Source organism: Mastigoproctus giganteus, chromosome 7 (genome assembly GCF_048544385.1).
Source record: "Mastigoproctus giganteus isolate SK-2022 chromosome 7, ASM4854438v1, whole genome shotgun sequence".
NCBI lineage: Eukaryota > Metazoa > Arthropoda > Arachnida > Uropygi > Thelyphonidae > Mastigoproctus > Mastigoproctus giganteus.
In genome coordinates this window covers 135,801,963-135,815,078 of record NC_143581.1, presented here as the reverse complement: position 1 = coordinate 135,815,078, position 13,116 = coordinate 135,801,963, and the positions used below count along the sequence as shown (strand labels likewise).

Sequence of the window (13,116 nt, the reverse complement as noted above, 5' to 3'; positions counted from 1 at the left end):
AGTGCAAGCTCTGGCGTTGATGTGGGCAGCTGAGAGCTTGATGGGCCCCTCAATTTATTTCCTTCGAGGGCATCCACCCTGTCCTTCAAACTCTCATATAGGCCCATAACAACGCTGAGTTGTCGCCTGATTTCCTTACACTCCTTACATCGCACACACACAAAGACATCCCCCATGGCAATATCATGTTCCGTTCCAGAGAGTTCGGCAAACATTTCACAAGTCGCACAGTTTTTTAGGCTGTGACGCGTTGGAGAATCGCCCCCCTCAGTTCTCCCCCGAGTCACAACACTCCTGCCACTTTGTGCCCGTTGCTTTGCTGCTCTAGTTCGGGGCATGGTAGTTTAAATTAATAAAATCAATAAATTAAATGTCAGTAGTATTTGAATAGAAACTATGAAATAGAAACAGTGAAGCGTATTACTATATAATTATGCGTTAGAGCTACCTCAATTAAAAAATTTGAATTCCCTACAAAAACTTTGAATTCCCTATATACAAAAACAATGGCTACAAAAATCGAACAAAAATAACGGTTTTACCTATCGTAAGTAAAATCCACAAAAACTCTTTATCTAAATTAAAATAAAAAATAACCAGCGTAACTATAACTATATGACTACGTATTAAGTACAATATAAAACAACAATCATGTAAATAAAAGGCAAACACTTATCGTAATACACACAGATACCCCATATATAATATATGGGGTATCAATGCCTTGTCTTTCCAGTGCCCGAAACATTGCCTTATGCTGTATGGAGTCAAATGCCTTTTCATAATCCACAAATGCCAGGCATAGTGGTGTTTTATATTCATTTGCTTTCTCCATTAGCTGTGATATTACATGAAGGTGATCCATAGTTGAGAATCCTGTCCTAAAGCCAGCTTGCTCTTTCGGTTGATTCTCATCAAGTATTCTTTCTAATCTGTTAGTAATGACCCTTGTGAACAACTTGTAGATGTGGGATAACAAGCTAATTGGTCTATAATTTCCAATTTCTGATTTATCTCCTTTCTTATGCAGCAAAACTATGATTGCATTATTCCACTGATTAGGTGTCACACCTTTTCTAATGCACTTTGTGAAGAGCCTTGCCAGTTTTTGTGTTATGTCTCTTCCTCCCAATTTTAACAACTCTACAGTAACTTCATCTTCCCCCGGGGCTTTCTGATTCTTCATTTTCTTCAATGCATGTTCTACCTCATCAGGAAGAATATTGGGTATGTCGTATGTGTTGCTACTTTGCAATCCATCTTCCCCACTGCTGGCATTATTCCCCTGCTCCTCGTATAATTCTCTATAGTAGTCTTCTGCTATTTGAATTATGCCTTCTCTGCTGTTTATAAGTACACCATCGCTATTCTTCAGTTTCAGTATCATTTGTCTTTCTGTATTACTGCTCATGGCTGCTGATTTAAATCCTTTGTTTTCCCTTAATGCTTGTTCTACTTTTCTTGTGTTAAATCTTCTTATGTCCTCTCTGAGCCTCTTTCTAATGGCTTTGCATAACTCAGTATACTCAATTTTCTCCCTGTCAGTGTTTTTCTTGCTTTTCATTTGTCGTCTTTGGTTCATCATGACAAGTGTTTCTTAACTAATTTTTTCTTCTTTGGATTTCTTTTTCCCTATAGGTTTCTTGGGCTTTATCACTTTCAAAAAGTTGTAATATTCCTCGTCGATATCTTGGTCCTCAGCAGTCTGCAGAAGCTCATACTTGTTCTTAAGTTCCAGTACATACTGCTTTTTCTCCTCTTCTGTTATCTCAAAGACCTTTGTATTATTTACTCGAGTCAGTTTTTTCCTTTCCTTTCCTACATCTATATCAAGTGTACATCTTACCATTCTGTGATCACTTCCAACATTTACCTTATTCAGGACGGTAACATCATTCACAATATATCTTCTGTTAGTGAGGATGAAGTCGATTTCATTAGTAGTTAATCCATTTGGACTCTTCCATGTCCACTTTCTGTTCACCCTTTTCTTGAAAAAAAGTGTTCATTACTGACAGTCCTTGAGATTCTGCAAATTCCACAAGTCTTTCACCTCTTTCATTTCTTTCACCAATTCCAAAATTTCCTATAGTTCCCCTTTCTGCACTGTTTTGTCTTTTTCAAACCTTAGCATTGAAGTCTCCCATAATAATAGTGTAGTGGGTTTTCTGCTCATCTAGAAGACTCTCAATTTCGGTGTACATTTCTTCAACCTCTTCATCATCATGGCTCGATGTTGGTGCATAAATCATTATAATCGTTAGCTTGTATCTCTTAGAAATCTTGAGTATTAGTCTTGACCTTTATCTCATGAGGCCTTTATCTCATGACTATTCCCAAACTCGTGTTGTACAATAATGCAAAATGGGATGACCTGTGAGATTTCTTTTCTTCTTTTCCTTGGTCAGATAACTGTTTCAAAACTTCTGATGTCAGTTTGCTCAGATTGTGTCAGTGAAATTATTCTTGTAAGAATGGAATCCTTTATTCCACACTCCACTTTAAAATCTCGTCATTTATTCTCTTGAACAACCCTTATCACATTTATTGGAAAACCTTGGTTTTATATCTCGCAAAAAGGATTTTTCAGCTCTGGTTTATCTTTGGTTATACTTATCATCTTGCTTATCCGATTTTTAAGCAAGATGATATATCTCTTTTGGGGATTACTCCGACTTCTAATCTCTCTTGGCACAAGCACATTACAATTATTGCTTCCTCTGCTTCTAAAAAACTTGGTTTTCTCTTTCACTGTTGGTGTTACTTCTTTCCAAACTTTTCTTCCAAACAGCTGTTCCCTCTGTACAAATCGCAAATGCACCCTACCATGGAATATTGTTCCCACATCTGGCGTGGTGGCCTCAAAACCTCTCACAGGCTTCTAGATTCCATTAGAAGAGGGCTGTTAGGTTAATTAATGACTCGTCTCTAACAGAGTCTCTCCACTCTCTGTCTCACAGACGTACTGTTTTTTCTGCTGCATGCCTTTTCTATAGATATTTCCATGGGGACTGTTCTGAATTGGCTGCTATAATTCCCACTCTCTATCCTTCAAAACAGTCCGAACAAAGCTATTGGCTGCAATAGCTTTGTTCGGACTGGTGGATTTGTTCAGATTGGCTGGTGGCGGCACAACCTTGTGTCGCCACCAGCCAACATCCATTTATTGTCCAACTTCAAACTCACAGAACCAACTTTTCTTCTTCCTCATTTATTCATTCAATTTCCATTTTATGGAACAACCTTCCTTCATATGTATTTCCTGAAAATTACAGTCTACAGAAGTTCAAGTCTAATGTCAAAAAATATCTTCTTTCATTTTCTCAACCTCCAACCCAAGCACAGTACTAAGTACTATAGGTTCTAATACCTCTTGTGTTTGGGGTTTTCATATAAAAAAAAAAAAAAAAAAATTTGATAAAGGAATGGTTGAGTGGGAGAAGATCAGAGTTGTAATCAATGGACACTGCTCTTCATGGACTAATATTATTAGTGGAATCCTCCAGAGTTCGGTGTTTTGCCCATTGTTTTTATTTTAATCAATGATATTGACAAAGGTATATCAGGCATATTCAGAAGATTAGACTGGTTGCAGAAAGGAGTCAATGTGAACGGAGAGTACCTAAACCATTTGCGATTTGCAGATGACATTGTGGTCATAAGCCATGATCCCAAAGAATTAGAGGAAAATCTTAATCAGTTATGCACAGCTATTAAGGATTTTGGACTAAAGATGAATATGGCTAAAACAAAAGTAATGATGAACAAGTATGCCACAGAAAGAGACATAATGATTGAAGGAGCAGTAATTGAAAAGGTGGAGTCATATACTTATCTGGGACAAGTTATTAGCTGTAATAATGATAAATGGCTGGAAGTCAAGAGAAGAATAAATTTTGGATGGATAGTATTCAGGAAATATAGTCACATACTGAAGAGCAATATCCCAGTTTGTCTGAAACGTAAAATAATGGACCAATGTATACTCCCCACCATGACTTATGGAAGTGAAACTTGGGCACTCACCAAAAGAATGGAAGAGAAGCTGAGAACCACACAGCGAAGAATGGAACGAATCATATTGGGAATAAGACTGTTAGATAAGAAGAGAAACACATGGATTAGGCAACAAACTCAAGTAAAGGACATTCTTATCAAAACTAAAGAACTAAAATGGTCTTGGGCAGGACACATAGCTCGAAGACATGATGACAGATGGACTAAGAAAATAACAGAATGGTATCCAAGAGGAGCTAGAAGAAAACCTGGAAGACAAAGGCGGAGATGGATAGATGAAATTCATGAGTTTGTGGATAGTAAATGGATGTCCAGTGCTCAAAACAGAAGCAACTGGAAAGTTGCTGGAGAGGCCTTCATCCTGCAGTGGATTGAAAATGGCTGATGATGATGATGATATCAGGCATAATGTCCAAGTTTGCAGATGATACAAAGATTGGCAAGGTTGTTAATGACAGTTTGTACAAGGCAATGGTTAGGCCATACCTTGAGTATTGCATACATGTGTGGTGGAGCCCTCGTTTTAGGACGGTTGTAGAGCTATTGGAATGAGTACAGAGAAGGGCAACAAGATTGGTGAGAAGAACAAAGGGTTGCTCTTAACCAAAGAAGTGGACATCCACCAATCCCTCTCAAAATGAGGACAGAGTTGCAAAATTTCGGAATATTGTGGCAAGACATTGTCGATTGAACCTCAGAATGACAGATGAGTTGAATATCAATAAGGAGATAATTCACCGAATTCTGCTTGAAGATTTAGGGAAAAGGTCTGTGCAAAATGATTTATGCCGCAAAGTCTGACAGATCAGCAACAAAGAGTGTCATTGTGAAGATTTCACATCCAGACTTGTCATGCCTATCCAAATTTTCTTAACTGTACTGCACTGGATATGAGTGCTGAGTGTTTCAGTACCACCAATGTAAGAGCATGCAATGGACATCAAGGCCCAGGCCCAAAAGTTTTATTTACAGACATCCAAGATCATGTTCTTTGGCAAACAAAGTAATTCACAAGGAATTTGTACTTGTCAATACTGCATTCTAGCAGGTGCTTCAAAGAATACTGAAGTATTCTTTAGAATACAGGGGAAGGCCACAATTTCAAGAGAAAGCCAGCTGTATCTTTTTGCAAGACAATGCCCACGCCCATTCTGCACCTGTTGTGAAAACATTTCTGACAAAATATAGCGCTGTACATATCAACCATCCACTCTACTCTCCTGATTTAGCATCAGCAGATCACTTCCTCTTTCCCAATGGGAAAATTGCCCTCAAATGAAAGAGATTTCATGATGTTGAGGATATAAAGAAAAGAAAAAAATAACAGTGTAATAAGTACATTCAATTAGGTGGAGATTACTTTGAATAAAAATAAATTTTTGAGCTCAATACGGTCTTCATATTGAACCAATCCAGAACTTCATTGCCACACCTTGTATATTACTTATTCCTTCTTTATATAGAATATATAAGCCTATATATATTTATTTTTGATATAGTAAGCATGGTTATTACAAACAATATATGCTAATTAGTATAGAACTGAAGATCACCTTGATTTCAAGTGAGATATTGTTAAGAATATCTCATCTGAAATCAAGAACAAAGGAACTTATTCCACAAATAATACCAAGGGTTTACTACATTTTTATTTACGTAAATAAAAACTTATTCATGCATATATATAAAAAAAAGATAAAAATCACACTACCATGGAAGATTCCTGACATAGGTTGGTGAACTCAGCAATGTCTCTCTAAGCTTGCTAAAATTAGGCACTACAAATCTGAAAGTTGCCTCAGAACGTGCTTCATCTGAAAACAATTATCCCTTCATTAAATTACTGTAATATTCAATGTCAACAGTTTTCTACATATATCAGATACTAAATCCTGACTAAGAAAGACAAGTCACAATATATCGTTCACTCACCTACTGGCTTTTTTGTACATATAGTACTTCAACTTTTCAACAACTTGTCTTATTACTGCACTATTTTCAAATAAATAGCACTTCTCAAAAGAAGTATTTTATCCTAAATTTGAAACAATTATTTCAGTGGTACTATTACTAATCATGTCAGTGGACAACAGTCAGACCTGGCAGCAAAATTCAATGCAATGGCAATCTATACATAAATAAGACCACACTGAAAAAATAGTTTTAAATCTCGAAATATGTTAATAAGCCATATGTCAAGATTCCATCCTCCACTGGGTAGCCACTTTAACCTCCAGGTTACCTGTAAGTGCTGTCACTTAAGGTAAAGTGGCCACCCAGTGGAGAATGGAATTCTTCTGGCATGCTTTTGACACTTAGACTCAACTAAGTGTCAAAAGCACGCCAGAAGAATGCTAGTCCAAGATGATTCAACTGCTTCCCACAATTGCTGCAAATTGAATTTCACTACACCCAAGAGCATGTTCTGCCTCATCTGGTGAGTGACCTCTCCCCTGGTGATTGGGGAAGCCAACGTAGTAGGCTTCCTATGTGCACTGCAAAAACACTCCCCACATCATTTACACTGCCAGCACCAGTCTACATCACTGATACCTGAGAGGATGGGTCGAGTGACTCATGCTGTTTACACCATATTCTAGTCCTTCCATCAGTATGAAACAGTGGAACTGGGATTTTCAGACTAGCAACATTTTTCCAATTCCCCATTCCTGAGCCACTGTTACCATAACTACTTTTTCTTTTGCTGATAGTAGTGGAATATGGTTCAGCTGTGATGCCCCTATCCAACAAAGTATGAAGAGTTCTGTGTGTTCTGAAATGCCTTGCTGGATACTGTTGTATTGAATTGCTATTTGATTCACTGAAACAGTTATGTCACTATGTACACATCTTGTCACACCCCTCTCACATCAACAAGCTGTTTCTGACCACAGGATCACCATTGGCTGGATGTTTTTTGGTTATTGGTCTTCATACACATAAGACACAGTTGTCTGAGAAATTCCCAGGAGGGCTGCAATTTCCATGTTACACATATCAGCACATCTGGTGCCGACTACTAGATCACATTCAAAATCACTTAAATGTCTTCCTGCCCATTCTTGTTCTGAAATGGATAAATACAACATCCACACATATCTAAGGAATTTTATCATTATGATGCATACCAGACCAGATGTCTACTATATATATCTGATGCATAGCAGATATCTACTATATATATCTGATGCATAGCAGATGTCTACTATATATATCATATGGTACAAACATGTGATGCTGTTACCAAAAGAGCATTTCTTTTCATTAAAAGAACAGTACACCTAATCAAGTGGCCACTCAGAGTACTACAAACCCAATATTTACAAACACATTAGTATATTAGTTTTATATACTATCTATAACATATACTAGTTTCAACATGGGGGAAAAACTGCCTGCTTAACCAATAAAATCATTTCTACTCCACATAAAAAAATAAGCAAAAATCAAAGTTTTAAGAACGATTTAGCATCTAAATTTTCTATGACGGCATTATGCTCTCACATACAATACTATCACCACATAAATGGTATTTGCAAATGTTACACAGAATGCGATGTTGCCATTCTCAAATGGAAAGCAGAAACCTTATACAAGAAACATGACATGACATGAACTAGCAATCAAGGGATACATAATAGCAGAATTATAAATACAATAAAATAAAAAAAACCTTAGTCTTGTATCAAAAGATTGATGTTGCAGAAATTAACAGCAACACATTATTATTATTATAATTATTCAAGGAAGCCTGAGTCTTTTGCTGCACCAGCCAAAAAATAATTTGAGTTACCCTGAGAGAGGGGGAGGGAGAGAGAGAGAGAGAGAGAGAGAGAGAGAGAACAAGAGTCAGAAGTAAAAGGGAATCACCAAGAAAGGGAAGAATGATGATATCCAACTCAGGACCCTGGGTGTGCCAAGCCCATACTCACCAGATGTGAGCCCCTGGGGCTTGGTTGCCAAAAAAAAAATGTAATTGTATTTATCTATTCAGTATTAGTAGTAAGAAATTTACACCAACTGCTACTTAAAAATTTGCATCAACTGAGAAAAACTGATTGGAAAACAAGTCTACAACATGAATGAAACAGGTCTAAATTATATAATGTTACCTACCGAAATAATGGAGAGAAAAAACAAAAAAAAAAAAAAGATATGCTGCAAGATCATTTACACTTAATCATCAAAACAGTGGAAATAATGATTTTATGTAAAATCATTACATTTTTAAATTAATTTAAAATGAGTTTAAAGTAAAAAAAATTCTTTAGTGTGTGTGTGTATATATATATATATATATATATATACACACACACACACAGGGTGTCTCAAAAATATTGGTACAAACGTTTAGGGGAGGTAGGTTACATCTAAAGGAATATGAATCGCATAGGAACCCGTAACCGGAAGCGTCACGGAAAAGTAGTAGCAGAGGCACAAGAAGCAGAAATGACGCAAGACAGTAACTAGTGGCAAACATTTATTTGGCATAATATTAACAATGGAGTACGAGATGGATGCATTTCATGATGTTACAACAGATGCTCGAAAGTTCCACCATGAGACGCGATGCATGCGTGACACCGATGCAGCATGGATTGGCGGACACGGTCGAACACGCCTGGAGTTTCTTTGACAGTAGCAGCAGTGCAGACGAGTCTCGCCACGAGATCCATTTCAGTCTCCACAGGCAATTCATACACGATACATTTGAGGACCCCCACAGAAAGAAATCGAGGCGAGCATGGGAGCCAGGCAACGGGTCCACCACGGCCAATCCATTGACGACCAAAACGCCTGTTCAAATGGTCACAAACTCACCTTCCACAATCGGCAGGCACCCTGTCATTTTGAAACCAAATGGTGTGTCTCACATTTGCTGGAACATCGTCAAGTAACCCTGGTAGAACTTGTTCAAGAAAGATCTGATATTTAGCGGAGTTCTTGCGAGATGGTAACAGGTATGGGCCGACTGAGCAGTCACCGACCATACCTGCCCACACATTTATTGCGAAGCGATGTTGTGCTGCATGGGGGTGCACACCGCGTGGGCCCTCTGCTGTTGTTGTTATTTGGTTTTTAGGAGCATTAGCAACTAAGGCCATATTGCTCCGGGGATATGCGGTGGTCATTCCCTGACCTTTCCGCATCCTCCGTATTTGGTGGTGACGGGCTCGAGCACCGGTCTAATCAAGAAGTGTGTGCTATGCACTGCTGCTTCTTCCCACCTGGCTACGGAGGCGCCTGGGCCCTCTGCTAATCCATACACTAGGTGCATGTCTGCCGGCTCACAGTTCATATATCGATGCATGTTCTGCGTGCGGCAACTACTGCTTGAATGAGTAAACCAGAAATTTTCCCTCTCACGAACTGATGAACAGCGCATTTACTGACTTACGGTGACGTTTCCCATTTTGGTTCCTATACGATTCACATTCCTTTAGATGTTACCTACCTCCCCTAAACGTTTGTACTAATATTTTTGAGACACCCTGTATATTTTTTTTATTCCCTGCTTTAACCAACTCTTAATTAAATGACTAACTACCAGTTCTGATAACGTTGAATAAGACAGCTTCTATTGTACCAGTGGGCAAGAAACAAATTTCCTACCCTTGCCTGTTAAAAATTGAGTGGAGTAAATAGTTAAAAATTTCAGAGTGGTTTGCACTTAGGACAGCAGTAAAGGAAACATGAATTTCACAGAATGGGTAAAATCATCACTAGCGAGGGGTGGCTAGAAGAGATTATAATGAGGATATGGATATCACCGAGACTAGAACTAAGATCATATGTACAGGGTGTTCGGAAAGTCACTGGGCACTTTTCTAATCATATTTCACTTATATTTCAGATTTTGATCCCAATATGTTCAGAAAGTCACTGTGCACTTTTCTAATCATATTATGTTTATATTTCAGATTTTGATCCCAATCAAAACTTTGGTTTTAACAACTGAAGTACATGTATGGCTAGTCGAACACGTATTCCGAGAAGGTGGTAGATACACAGATGTGGTGCGATAGAAATTTGCTGACAAATTCCCAGATACACCTGTTCCACATTGCAACACAGTTCGTAACCTCGTCGATAAATTTCGGGAAACAGGAACAGTGGGTGATGTCAAACGCTGTGGAAGGCCAGAAAAGCTATCGGAGGAGAAACTGTTGGATATTTCTGACAGTGTGCTGCAGAGTCTATCAAAATCATTACAAAAGTTAGCTCAGCAGCATGATATTGGTCTTCGAACTGCTCATAAAGCAGTCAGAAAGAAATTAAAGCTCTTCCCATACAAAATAATGGCGGTACATGAATTGAAAGCAACTAATCGTGAAAAACGAATATGCTATTGCAGATGGTTTAACCGATTTATCGAAGAGAATACAGCTAATGTGTTGGATGTGACCTTTTTCACCAAGGAAGCATGGTTCCATCTCACGGGTTATGTTAATTCGCAAAATTCAAGATTGTGGTCATCCTATAATCCTCACACTTTGCACAAACACCCCTACATGATTTCAAGGGTGGTGTGTGGGTTTTTCCAGACGTCAAATTATTGGCCCTATTTTCTTTATGAACACAATAAACAGCGAGCGCTATTGTTTGGAGATTCTTCACACCTTCATCGGTCAAATGACAAGTGATGAAATCAATTACTCGTGGTTTCAACAGGATGGCGCTACTGCCCACACATCTCACAGATCTATGCAATGTTTCGGAGACCGCATTGTTTCGACAGACGTGGTGGCCCCACGCTCACCATATCTAAATCCACCAGACTTTTCTATGGGGAGCAGCAAAATCTGCAGTGTATCAAGCTTGTCCGCGCACACTGGATGACTTGAAAGCAGCAATAATAGCATTCATTCAGTCTATTTCAAGCGAGCAACTGATAGTGGTGTTTAGAAACAAAATAAGAAGGATCCAAGCCTGTATTGATGTTAGGGGGGGGAATCACTTTCAACATTGTTTATAATTCTTCAAATAGGCCTCTGGGGTTGGGTATATTCATACTATGATTTTTTAGTGTTTCTCACCAACCAATGAAGTAAAAACGAAAGACGAAAAACCAAATTCTTAAAATTTTAATATTTACAATAAATTTATTTACAAACAAAACAAAATACCATATTACTGATGATAGCAATTTTAAAATAAGACAACTGTGATATACAGTAAATATACAAGGTGATAATACAAATACCGAATTTAAAATACAATAAAATATACTAGGTTAAAAGCGCTAAAATACTAACTGAAGCTTTCAGAGGCTTCTGCATTCTTTCTCAACAGTGTACTTCTATTCTGTGGTGCATCATTAAATACCGGCAGGTTCAAATACCATTGTTTATAATTGTCATTCATATTTACCTCCTGTATTCTATATTGAAACATATCTGTTAATAAATAAGTGCACAGTGACTTTCCGAACACCCAGTATGTGCATAATGAATCATGAAATTTTCAGGTGTAGATCTTTTTGCAGATCAAGTTTGATCTATTAGTTTGACTATTTATGATGCATTGGTATAGTTCAGTGATAGTTGCTATACGTATCTTGGGCCATGGTACTACCACAATAATACTGGAAAAAATAAAATAAAATAACTAAAAGTACATACTTTATTATAAATACCAACATGGTTATAAGTTTCCAGCCCATTTAGAAAAGGAAACACTAAATACCACAAAACAAATTCAGCAAATTAATACTACAAACACAACCATACAAATATAACCCTAATTGCAGTACAGTCAAAGCTCTTTCTAACTAGTTTAAACCTGTGTGGTATGTCTTTCCCATAAACCTAATGCTATTTATATTTGTTTTAACAACCTTGAAAAACAAAAATTCTCTATAACAACCTAAAAATTTCCACAACTCTACCTTACTTTTTGCTTTTATTTATTACGGTATTTGCATTTAAAAAAAAAAAATCCTCTATATCTATCTTTACATTACATTAAACAAAAACTAGCCAATAATGCGATATTTTTCTAAAAAGAAAAAAAAAAAAAAAAAAAAAAGTGCCAGGATTATGCTGCAAAAACATTACATTTCATCACCTAAAGGGGAAATTACTGATTTTATCATATGAATTACATATATATATGATGAAATCAAGGATGCTAATTTACTGAAGTCAACAGCAACCTTGCAGGCTGATCAGGAGAAATCATTTTTGACCATTTCCTGCAGTCAGTGGCAATTCACACTTTTGTTGGCTTTAGCTGTTGTTGTTGTTAAAATTTGTTAGTGCATCAGCAGCTTAGGCTATAATACACATTGGCTTTAGCATTAGCAAAGGCACTTGATACAGCATCACAAAAAAATAAAAAAAAAAAACCAACCCTTATTTCACCCATCCACTCACTCCAAATGTTTGACAGATTCTGCCTTGAATCTATTTAAGCTATCACCTTCCACAATGACAGATGGAATTTTGTTCCAGCAATCAACCACCCGGTGACTAAAGGCAAACTTCTGCACATCTATCCTACAACCATCTTTCCTCAGTTTGAATTTATGCCCTCTCAGGCAATTATTCTGAGCAAGAGGAAGAATTCCATCCGCATTGAGCATGATCAAACAATTCAAAGCTTTATACACCTCGATCAGATCACCTCGCAGGTGCCTAGTCTACAGAAACTGTAATCTACAAAATTTAAGCCTTTCTTCCTAAGATCAACCCTTTGTTCCATTCACTAATATTGCTGCCCTTCTCTGTACTCGTTCCAACAGCTCTACATCCTTCTTAAAATGAGGCCTCCAGACCTGTGTGGCCTGACTATTTTTCTAGCAGGGATAATCATCTGCTTAAACCTGCTAGAAAAATTCCTGTATATCATTGACAAGATACCATGAGCTACTCTTACAGACCGTCTGCACTGCTCAGAAAACTTCATATCTGCCTGAACAATTACCCCCAGGTCCTTTTCATTCTTTACCATTGTCGGTGTGGTACCAAAGTTGATACGTTACTCTGGGATTACTGCTTCTCATATGTAGTACTTTACATTTGTCAATGTTAAACTTCATTTGCCACCTCTCAGCCCATCTGCTCAACATTTCTAGATCCTGTTGCAGCAGTGTACTGT

At 37.6% G+C, this 13,116-nt stretch overlaps 1 protein-coding gene across 1 annotated transcript in view; it reads right to left on the bottom strand.

Moving 5' to 3' along the window:
• The window catches only part of Usp7 (Ubiquitin-specific protease 7), a 518,151-nt gene that overhangs the window by 441,557 nt on the left and 63,478 nt on the right, over positions 1 to 13,116 (bottom strand). The window contains exon 3 of the mRNA XM_090378438.1: positions 5,729 to 5,831. Coding sequence (XP_090234564.1) covers positions 5,729 to 5,831 — 103 coding nt within the window. The remainder of the gene's footprint in view (positions 1 to 5,728; positions 5,832 to 13,116) is intronic.